At 36.9% G+C, this 12,219-nt stretch overlaps 1 protein-coding gene across 3 annotated transcripts in view; it reads right to left on the reverse strand.

Annotated features, from left to right (window-relative positions):
* Nucleotides 1-12,219, reverse strand: part of Psmd14 (proteasome 26S subunit, non-ATPase 14) — a 109,508-nt gene that overhangs the window by 9,034 nt on the left and 88,255 nt on the right. For all 3 annotated transcript variants that reach the window (XM_045147432.1, XM_004651881.2, XM_045147433.1), the window contains 2 exons: nucleotides 8,863-8,937; nucleotides 4,330-4,455 (listed from right to left, as the gene is read on the reverse strand). In XM_045147432.1, the coding sequence (XP_045003367.1) occupies nucleotides 4,330-4,455; nucleotides 8,863-8,937 (201 nt within the window). The remainder of the gene's footprint in view (nucleotides 1-4,329; nucleotides 4,456-8,862; nucleotides 8,938-12,219) is intronic.

Below are 12,219 nucleotides of genomic sequence, written 5' to 3' on the forward strand. Positions count from 1 at the left end.
GGGCAGAAAGAAGGCGGCAAAATAGTAGTGACTTATTATATTGTTATACAAATTAACTTTTTATATCTAACATAAAACGGTAATTCTTTTCTCTAAGTTATAGAAATTAATTTAGCCCTTCTTTGGAGACAGGACCTCATGTACCACAGACTGGTCTCAAACTACGTAGCCAAGGAGGATGATCTTTATCCTACTTCCACCTGAAGAGTGTTGGGATTAAGGGCAGACACCACCACACCCAATAATCTTAGAGAATTTTATTTCTCATACTAAATACTTAAAGATGTTTCAAGAGTTATATGCATTTAAGATTAAGATATCATCTCTAAAAATGTTATAACAAAATTACTTTCACACTACATTTTCATAAACTTTGTTTTGCTGTTTTACTTAAAAGGTTAGAAACTTTCATGTTTAATGCCAATTATCTTTTTTCTAACTGATTCATAACTTATTTTTATCTTCTACATAATTCTTGACATAGAACAGTTCTAAAAAATTTCTAGCCTATTCTCTTGAATTTCTGTTTGCAAACGTAATCCATGGTATTCAAATGATGATCTGGCCCTTTTTCTTCAATGTTTATCTATCCTTTTGTGTGTTAACTACACAAACATGAAATAAGATTTATCTGTTTAGTATAGCTACCACAGGAAATGTAATCTTATAAAAACAACCAATTTTTTCATTTAAGTTACTATTTAAGTTAATATATTCATCTGGAAAGTAAGCTGTCAGATCTCAGAATTTACAGCTACATGTTTGAAAAGAAGGCAAATTTTTGTTTCTATGTTATTCTTAAAATATTCTTTTGTAATACATTTTTCACCTACACATTTATTTACAAATATGTTATCAAATATTAACAAAAATTTTAAAATGTCAAATACATCTTGGCAAGAATAAATTATAAAGTTTGGGATAACAGAGCTGTAGGTGTTATAGTTCAATAATTAGAAAATCAAATGAGCAATGATCAAGCAAAATTTCTGTGTGGAATTCAGAACTGAAATTGAAAACTTGGAAGATAGGAATTTAATTACCATCTAACCTCCTTTTGGTTTAGGACCTGACTGGCATCTAACAGTAATTACCTTAGTGTAAAAAAACAACCAATTAAAAAGAATACTACGAAGAACTAGTAACATGGGCCTTTGATTTTATATTTTAAGTGTTACTAAAAAAAATCCACCGTATTTCTTTCAATCATAGAGGGAATTACATTCTCAAATTTGGACTCTTCATATCACAGCTTACACATTGTTTTCATTTTTTAACCAAACCTTACAAGTTTTTGAGGGCTACAAGATTTTTTTAAATTGTAAAATAGGAAAAACTTCTATGGATGGGCAGCTGTAACCATAAATAGGTTACTTCCTGGCAGTGGTACCAATGAGAATTTACTTAAATGTAATGCTACACAGAAATAAAAATGGCTCACACAGTCTGCTGAATAGTTCTGAAGAATACAATATTAACTTAAAATGATAAAGTACCTTCTATTCAATCTCTAAAGCATGAAGGCAGTATTAAAAAGAAAGAAAAAATGACCTATACTCAAGTATTACAGGCGATTTCAAGTCGAGACACTACATACAAATCAGGACAAGCCCCTCAAAACCATGCCTAACTGCTGGAATTTAGAATGTATGACCCCATTATTTTTTTTATTTCAATGCTCTCCTCCCCCTGCCAAAAAAAAAAAAAAAAAAGCTTTCTGCTCCACCTGGTAAGTCTTATATACTGTCTCCTGGAAAATATATTTTTTTATATGATGTATTTAAAAACAGAAATTCTACTTTTTGTTGTAAAAACATCAGTCTTGACTATAAGACCTTAATCTTGAATTCTAGCCCTTACTATTAATTTTTAATCCCACATTTCAATTTCTTCTTTAAAAATGTAGTTTCTAACTTTTATATATGTATGCTTTGTGGAAGTAGTTTTAGGAATAGGTTGTAAAACTAGAAAATGACCCATGACGGAGAAAAAGTTTTTTTTTGTTTGTCGAGGTAGGGTCTCACACTAGTCCAGGCTGACCTGGAATTCACTCTGTATTCTCAGGTGGCCTCGAAATCATGGCAACCCTACTACCTCTGCCTCCTGAGTGCTGGGATTAAAGGCATGTGCCACCACGCCTGGCAAAAAACAGGTTGTAAGGAAGCAGAGTAGGGAGGGGCAACAGAACATTTGTGACATGAAAGTAGAAAGAGGAATACTGGAAGTAGACAGGTACAAAATGAGGAGAGGCAGGAAGGGGAAGGAGAGACGTGTGTAAGCCTAGGGGTTATAAAACAAAACAATGTGTGCATGGAAACGCTCTAAGGATGGGATAGAGAGATGGGCTCAGCAGTTAAAGGTGCTTGCTTGCAAAGCCTGAGAGTCTGGGTTTGATTCCTGTGTCCTCCATAAACTTAGGTGTACTGAATGGTAGGTTTCCCCAGCTGATGGCAATTTGAGAGTTAAAGCCTCCTAGAGGCAGAGTATTATTGGGGGCAGGCTTATAGGTGTTATAGCCAGGTTTCTCTTGCCATTGTCTGGCACACTCTCCTGTTGCTATTGTTCATCTGATGTTGGCCAGCGAGTGATGTCCATCCTCTGCTCATGCTATTGTTTTCCCCTGCCATCATGGAGCTTCCCATCAAGTCTATAAGCCAAAATAAACCCTTTATCCCCAAAAGCTACTTTTGATTAGTTGTTTTCTGCCAGCAATGAGAACCTGACTGCAACAATTCCCCAGTACCCAAGTAAAGTCAGATGCACAAAGTGGGCATGCATCTGGAGTTAGCTTGCAGGCTTCTGAGGAGGCCTGGCCCTGTCCACACTTTGGTTTGGCCTTCCAGCCTCTAGAATTGTGAGAAAATAAATTTCTGCTGCTGTAAGCCACCAGTTTATAGTCATCTGTTACGGCAATACCAGCAAACTAATGTGGCATGGAATACAACTTGCCATGAAGTCAAGTATTTCCTTCATTTCAGAATTCTAAAGGAACCTAAGTGTATCAACAAAACATTATCATGCCAGATAGATTTTAGCACACATCTTCAGATTCTGTATAGTATTAAATTCTGTTTGTTTGTTTGTTTGTTTGTGGCAAGATCTCACGCTAGCCCAGACTAACCTAGAATTTACTCTGTAGCACAGGGTGGCCTTAAACTACCTGGACTTCCTGAGTGCTGAGGTTAAGGGCAATCCACCATATCCAAGTAATATGCATTTTCTGTGTATGTGTGTGTAGAATATGTATATGGTATACTATATGTACATGTGTGCATGCAGATACATGTGCCTCATGTGTACATGTGTGGAGGTCAGAAGAGGATGTTTAGTATCTTTCTCTTACTGCTCATCTGTGACTTCCTTTCCGGAGCTGCTATCCATCAGCGAGCCCCAATGATTCTCTGGTCTCTCCCTGCTAGCATCTAGATTTACACATGTGCACAGCCAGCTAAATAAAACATTCTGGTCCAAAAGGCCTTTGTGCTTAAGGAATAAGCACTCTCAACCACTGATCCTTATCTCCAGCCCAAAATAAATTTCAAATTAAATAATTTACAAACAGAGAGGGGAGAGGAAGATGGGCATGACAGAGGGCCTCTTGCCACTGCAAACTCCACATGTACACACCACTTTATGCATCTGGCTTTCTGTGAGTGCTAGGGAATAAAACCTAGCCAATATGCTCTAACCACTGAACAATTTCCCCTACCTCTAATATGAATAGTTTAGTGGTCTCATATAAAGCAGATCTTACTAGTCATTCTTTATATCACCCTATTTTTTCCACAGTACTGATCACAATATATTATGTAGCGTTGGTATATGTTCGGTTTCTCCTACCGAAAATAAGCTTAGAGAATAGAAGTTTTTGTATGTGTTGTTTTTTATCATATTCTGTCTGGCACTAGGAGTTTTCAACTGTGCTTATTAAATGAAAAATAGAAAATTCATAAAATAAATTATAGCAAATATTAAATGCTTTTGCTGCTGTCTATATCCCCTTACGCTCCTTCTCTTCCGAGAAAAATTCTCTAAGTAATGATTGTGTGATTATTTACACAGTAATAAAAAAGGGGTTGGTAAAACTATAGCCCAACAGTCAAATCCAAGCTGCCTCGGCTAATACAACAGTCACTTTCATTTGTTTACAATGTTATACAGCTGCATTTGTACAGTGGCTTTGAGAGATAGGATGGACTTTAAAGTAAATGTTTACAATCTAATCTAAAAACAGGTCTTTTTATAATTTTTTATATTATGTATGTTTTGGCATCTAATCATATATATTGCAAATGTTATGAAAAGACAAATTTTAAAAGTGACTTTGACCTTGTTGTAGTTCTTGGCCAATTCTAACATCTCTTTCACCACTGATTCGTTGTGTTTACAGTGTTCACTGTAGTCCTGAAGTGTCAAACCTTCCATCCAACTCTTCTTATGTAAATTTAACAACATCTAAAAAGATTATAAGGAAAAGGTTATTTTACTTCCTTCAAGGTAATTCCTTCATTGTCTTATGGAAAAAAATCAGAAAAATGAAATTAAAATATTAGTTGCAATTAGAAATTTCCTAAATGTACGTTAATATAATTTAAGATGTGCTCCAATGCCATGGATTTTGCCTTTGCTACCAATCTAGCTTTATTTCATCTCTGCATGACTTACCTTGTTCTTAGAGACAGAGACATACTTTTCCTGAGTACACTATCTACAAAGGGCCATCTCACACTTTAACAAAGATCTTTCATCCTTCATCCAGTTATGGTCTTTTTATATCTGCAGACAAAGAACTTTTCTTTACTCTGTTCAGTTATCTTCAAGATCACCAGGACTAGATTCTAAAATGTATCTAATCACAGCAGACAATAAACATCTATTAAATGAAGGAATGAATACACTCATGTATTACTAAGATTTGCAAAATTTTCAAATGTCAAGATTAGATAAAATTTCCCACTAATTGACTTTGTACCAATCAATTGTTTTAAGCCTCAATTTATATATCTATGGGTTAGGAGCATGTATTAGATAACCTGAGAGATTCTAACAAATCCTAACATTCCACTGATAATTTAAAATTTAAAACATCTTCATAGCCACACAGCCAGGAAGCTAGGAAGTACATCAAAGATATAACCAGTTTCATTCAGATCAATAAACTGGGATAGGGGCCTGTAATAGTGATCATGAAATTCAACACCTTCATTTAATGTTTCCTAAAGCGGACTCAAGTTCAATGTACATATCCTTGGAAGTTTACCAATTTTCAAGTGTGTGTATATACATATTTTTAAAGGGGGGGGGGGAATAGAGTCACACTATGTAGTGCCCAGGCAGGTCTCAAACTCATGATCCATTTTTTTAAATATTCAGACAAGACCTGATTCTTTAACAAAAGTATTTCATTTTATTTATTTGAGGGAGAGAGAGAATGAGCATGCCAGGACCTCTAGCCACTACAAACGAACTCCAGATGCATGTGCTACCCTGTGCATGGGTACTGAGGAATCGAACTGGGTCCTTAGGTTTTGCAGGCAAGAACCTTAACCGCTGAGCCATCTCCAGCCCTCATGATCTTTTGCATCAGTTCCCCCAATGCTAACATTAAAGGCATGTGACACCACACTTACACATACACACACTTAGCAAGTATCCAAGGTTTGTTTTAGCAGGTGAAAAAGCAAAATTAGAAAATAAGCACTCATAAGTACAGTGCACACAGAGCCATGGGACATGGACAAGTTTATATTTTTAAGATTGTTTTTCTTAAAGTCATACTTTAGAACTTTTCTTCAATTAAGAACTATCACTAAGTAAGAAGTTATTTTTTTCTTCAGATAACTGAGAAAATCTTAGGCTGGTTGCTGTATCATCAAAACCAGTATACGGCTGGAGAGATGGCTTAGCGGTTAAGCGCTTGCCTGTGAAGCCTAAGGACCCCGGTTTGAGGCTCGGTTCCCCAGGTCCCACGTTAGCCAGATGCACAGGGGGCACACGCGTCTGGAGTTCATTTGCAGAGGCTGGAAGCCCTGGCGTGCCCATTCTCTCTCTTCCTCTATCTGTCTTTCTGTGTCTGTAGCTCTCAAATAAATAAATTTTAAAAAAAAATTTAAAAAAGAAAAGAAAAGAAAAGCAGGATTAAAAAAAAAAACAAAAAAGAAAGAAAGGAAAAAAAAACCAGTATACTTGCTTCACTTGTGGGCTAGGGTTGTACTTCAGTGGCAGAGAACTTGCCCCTTATGTACAAAACCCTGGGTTCAAAATCCACAGCATCACACATACACTCACACTCATGGACATGTACACACACACACAGAATCAGTGAACTTCACTTTAGGGATTGGGGTTGTGGGGTTTATTTCAGTGGTACACAAAGTGCACAAAGTTGTGAGTTCAATCCTTAAAACACACAGAGAAAGAGAACCAGCGGACTTTAAATGAGATTGCTGAGCCAAGAGAACCTGAAGATGTAACTTCTCAAAATGTATGTGTTTAATTGTTTTTTAAAAAATTATCCAACATGTTTAGAGGTTTGCATCTATTTGGGGTGCAAAGTTTATCTTACATTAGAAAATAATGTGCATGGGCTGGAGGAATGGCTTAGTAGTTAAGGCATTTCCCTGCAAAGCCAAAGGACCCAGGCTTGATTCCCCAGGACCCATGTCTGCCAGATGAACAAGGGGGCACACATGTCTGGAGTTCGTTTGCATTGGCTAGAGGCCCTGGAAGGCCCATTCTCTCTCTCCCTCTTTCTCTGTCAAATAAATAAATAAGTAATAAAATATTTTTAAAGTAAACAATGTGCATGACAAAAACCACCTGTGAGGATTAAAATACAAGGCTCCCCCATGCCCTTCCTGTATTCCCAAGGGCAAAAACAGTACACTTATTCTTTTAAATTGTAACAAAAATCTGGAAAAATCTTGTGCAAGTAATTTCAATTTCTCTCTTTGCTCCTCATCCTTCTCTGTTCTACAAGAAAATACTCAGGAATTATGAAACAGCTGCAATGACTTATGCTGTGCTGCAATAAACCATAAGATTGTCCTACCACTTACAGAGCAATCAAAGTTATCAAGGATCACCAGAATAACCATACCATGCTTAGACAACCATTCCACTGGGAATGCTTCGGGATTAAATATAAGAGCTATCTGGATAAAAAAGTAAAGGTGGGGCATTTGTTACTGAGAGAGCTGATGAACTAAGCTATTAAGAACAGAAACCTGGGGGGGGGAGGGAATTAACACGGGATTTTTTTTATAATCATGGAAAATGCTAATAAAAATTAAAAAGAAAAAAAGAACAGAAACCAATATGCTGGGTGTGGTGGCACATGCCTTTAATCCCAACACTCGGGAGGCAGAGGTAGAAGGATCGCCATGAGTTCAAGGCCACTCTGAGACTACATAGTGAATTACAGGTCAACCTGAACTAGAGTGAGATCCTACCTCACAAAAAGAAAGAAAGAAAGAAAGAGAGAGAGAGGGGGGGGAGAGAGAGAGAGAGAGAGAAAGAAAGAAAGAAAGAAAGAAAGAAAGAAAGAAAGAAAGAAAGAAAGAAAGAAAGAAAGAAGGAAGGAAAAAAGAATATAAACCAAGTACTAGATTTTATAGAGGGATGTGGCTCACTTGTAGAGTATATGGCCAGCATGTAGAAGGCCCTCGGTTTTATCCCCAGCACCAGGTGTGGTGGTACATGTCTGTAATCCCAGCACTTGAGATGCAGGTAGGAGAATCAGAAGTTCAAAGTCACTCTTGGCTAAACACAATATGAGGCCAGCCTAGGACGTATGGGACACTGTCTCAAAAACAAACCTAGAAGAATAAGTAATCGAATTTTAAAACTGCCTAGCTTAAGAAAAGTTATGAATCTAACTTGAAATATGTAAATCCCCTCCTCATTTCCTACTGACTCCTCTTACATTACCATAGATAAACACGACATCTTTTTTTAAAAGGCACCAGAGGGCTGGAGAAATGGCTTAACAGTTAAGGTGCTTGCCTGTAAAGCCTAAGGACTCAGGTTGGATATTCCCCAGTACCCACATAAGGCAGATTCACAAGATGGCACATGCATTTACAGTGGCTATAGGCCACTGTGTACCCATTCTCTGTCTCTTTCTTTCTCCAACAAAAAAAAGTAAAATAGTATAAACATTAAAAGGCTCTACACAATTACAATTTATTTACTCTTATCAAATTTGAAATTCAGTATGTAGTCTCAGGGTGGCCTTGAACTCATAGCCATCCTCCTACCTCTGCTTCCCAAGAGCTCGGATTAAAGGTGTGTGCAACCAAGCCCAACTAGAATATTCCTTTATTTTATGTTATATGTCATCAGAAATGGAAAAATATTTGAAGTAAAGGTGGTCAACAATCCAAATTTTAAATCCTATCAGGCAATAAATAGCTCAAATAAGATTAGAAAAGATTTTTTTAGGGGCTGGGGAGATGGCTGAGTGGTTAAGTGCTTGCCTGTGAAGCCTAAGGACCCTGGTTCAGGGCTTGATTCCCCAGGAATCATGTAAGCCAGATGCAAAAGGGGGAGCATGCATCTGGAGTTCATTTGCAGTGACCAAAGGCTCTGGTGCACTCATTCTCTATCTATCTGCCTCTCAAATAAATAAATAAATAAACAACTTTTTTTTTTTTTCTGCTTCTAAGATAAAAATTTAAATTTGGGGGCTTAGCCTGCAAAGCCAAAGGAGCCAGGTTCAATTCCCCAGGACCCAATTAAGGCAGATGCACAAGGTGGTGCATGCATTTGGAGTTCAACTGCAGTGGCTGGAGGCCCTGGAATACCCATATTCTCCCATCCTCAAATAAATAAAAATTTAAATAAAAATAAATTTAAGGTTACCTTTTGTTCCAGTTCATTTTTCCGATAGTTAATAGTGATGGAATAATAATGCCTGTTTAGTCCATGAATTAATGCCTATGTAATTTAAAAAAAGAATAAGTTAAAGTTTTTCATCTAATAACATATGAACATAAGAAACTCATGTCATGCTGCTTACAATACATTTACCATCTTCTAAAGAAGAAATTTTATTCTAAATTAAGATTAAATGATAACATTTTTCTCAGTTTCTACAGTTTAGAAGTGAAGATTTGAGGAATGAGTGATAAATTCTTTAAAGCACTACATGAAGCTTTACAGTTTAACAGTTTTCAATAGATTTGCAGAATCAGCAATAGGTCTGAACTCTTCACAATTGGTTACAAATTAACTATTTGTATTTTATTGTCTGATTTCATGATATTTAGGTGATTATGGTATTTCAGAAGAAAAGCCAAAAACTTCATCAATAGCACACCTGTTTCTTTACTTAATCTCAATTTTCCTTTTTTTGCACTAAATTCAGTTTCGTTAACTAAAAAAAACTTGTGTCTAGGGAATTCTCCAAATTAGCAACGTGGATTTTTTTCTTTACTGTGTCTGTTTTACTCATGCTGTAATCCAGTGATACTAAATCTTACTACCCAGAATGTTTTTCTTGCACCCATCTCCAAGACAAGACAGGCCAATCATAATAAAAAGTTAAACCTGGGCTGGAGAGATGGCTTAGTGATTAAGCACTTGCCTGTGAAGCCTAAGAACCCTGGTTCGAGGCTTGATTCCCCAGGACCCACATGAGCCAGATGCACAAGGGGGCGCATGCATCTGGAGTTCGTCTGCAGTGGCTGGAGGCCCTGGCGTGACCACTCTCTCCCTGTCTCTCTCTCCCCCTCCCTCCCTCCCTCTTTCTCTGTCTGTAGCTCTCAAATAAATAAATAAAAGAAAAAAAATAAGTTAAGCATACCATGCCTTTATTAAACCACAACAACAAAAACAGTACCTCTAGGTGTTATACTACCCACGTATCTAATTCTAGCATAAAACCCAAAATACTTACAACAATTTTAAAAATCAGAACTACTCAGGACTTCCCGAAACCTGCACTCATCCCTGTGTACATTAGGAGGTGCATTTTATGAAGTGAGGACTAGAAATATATGACCATGTCCGTAAGTACACAGTCTGGTTATAGAGTAGATCTTAGGTTCAATCACCTGTCAAAGCACCTCTATATGATACACTAACTGCACAATTCTACATGGTGGCAAAACTAGTGACAGTTGTTAGGTGTGGTGGCGCAAGCATTTAACCCCAGCACTTGGAAGGCAGAGGTAGAAGGATTGCTGAGAGTTTGAAGCCACTCTGAGGCTACATAGTGAATTCAAGGTCAACCTGAGCTAGAGTGAGATACTACCTAAAAAAAAAAAAAAAAAAAAAAGCCTGGAGGGGGATGGTTAAGGTGCTTGCCTGCAAAGCCAAAGAACCCAGGTTCAAATCCTCAACACATGTAAAGTCAGATGCACAAGGTAGCACATGCATGTGGAGTTTGTTTGCAGTGGCTGGGAGCCCTGGTGTGCCCATTCTCTCTCTCAAATAGATAAATAAATAAATAAAATAAATAAATAAAAATAATTAAAAAAAAAACTAGTGACAGTTGTAGGCACTTAAGCCAATGGTTGCATACAGACCCACATTTCAGAATTAAGCAATACTACTGATTTGACGGCACTACCTATTGTTTTTTCAATTAAACTGCTTACATAAATAGAAAAATGAACACAAGCAGCATGAAAGATTAGCAAAGGCAATGGTAAAACAAATAGTCTCAAGCAGTGCTTCAATTTTACTTACTTATCTACTTCATATCCCTTGAGTATTCATCCCAAATCATAAACTATGAGCATTTGGTCTCATGCAGAAAGAGGACTGCACAGGGCCAGGTTAGTTTTATATATTAACTGCTCAAGAAAAAAGCAGGCATATTATAAATACAGCTTAACTCAGGAAATGATGATGCACAACTTATAATGCCAGCACTCCTGAGCAGGAGGATCACAAGGTTAAGGCGAGTCTGGGATGGAGTTTTTGTTTTTGTATTTTTTTACCAGCATAGATACATAGTGAGCCCATACATACAGCTTGTGCATTATACATACATTGCTCATAGGTTTTTGATAAGTTTAGAAAATTTTCATGCTATTAAAATGTGTTTAGATCTAAAGATAAATTTGTTTTAAATTATAATAAACTTAAAAGATGAGGATAAATACTATCCAATAAATCACATTCTAAAATGAAGCTTTCAGTATGTAAACAGAAATCAAAAACAAATCATGTTTTGTGGTTCCCTCTGGAGTGAAGAACTAGGTAGCAAAAGATATTTATTGGTGCGTTTACCTTTTGAATTTTGAACTATATTCATATATTGTTTATACAAAAATATTTAAATTTCCAACTGCAACAGAGAAGAATGAGATCTACCATTTCCTGAATTAATACACTGAACATCTAGAACAAGTCAACTTTCTAGGCCTCAGTTACCACACCACAAAATGACCATCATAGTTCAACTACAATGTTTTGTTTTGTTTTTCAAGGTAGGGTTTCACTGTAGCCCAGGAAGTCCTGGAATTCACTATGTAGTCCCAGGCTGGCCTCAAAATCATGGCAATCCTCCAACCTCTGCATCCTGAGTGCTGGGATTAAATGCAAAATTTTTAAACTTTGTGTTTCATAATTACAGAAAATAGTATTTTCAAATAACTCTATTACACGATGCTACATGGCTATACCTAGGATGTTCAAAGCCCCAGTGAATGCATCCATGCATCAATATTTACTAAACTTGCAAGGCTGACAACCAGTCTTCAAATTTATTGTGACACTTAAGGATCTGAAATGCCACTGAACAAGTTTCTAATGGAATATCTTTAAAAATTTAGTCACTAACATATATACCTATTAACTATCATTTCTAGACACAGACAATAGTAGTCCAATGTTTGCAAGTACAAAGCAATATATATTCTCCAGTTTTAACACAGAAGATAATACACATTATACTTTTCACTTACTACTATAAATAATGGCTTCTCTTATACAACTATCCTTATTACATTTAAGTTGGCTTGAGAGCAGATTCTTTTTTTTTTTTTAAATTTATTTATTTGAGAGCGACAGACACAGGGAGAAAGACAGATAGAGGGAGAGCGAGAGAATGGGCGCGCCAGGGCTTCTAGCCTCTGCAAACGAACTCCAGTTGTGTGCGCCCCCTGGTGCATCTGGCTCACGTGGGACCTGGGGAACCGAGCCTCGAACCGGGGTCCTTAGGCTTCACAGGCAAGCGCTTAACCGCTAAGCCATCTCTCCAGCCCCTTG

Source organism: Jaculus jaculus, chromosome 4 (genome assembly GCF_020740685.1).
Source record: "Jaculus jaculus isolate mJacJac1 chromosome 4, mJacJac1.mat.Y.cur, whole genome shotgun sequence".
Classification (NCBI taxonomy): domain Eukaryota; kingdom Metazoa; phylum Chordata; class Mammalia; order Rodentia; family Dipodidae; genus Jaculus; species Jaculus jaculus.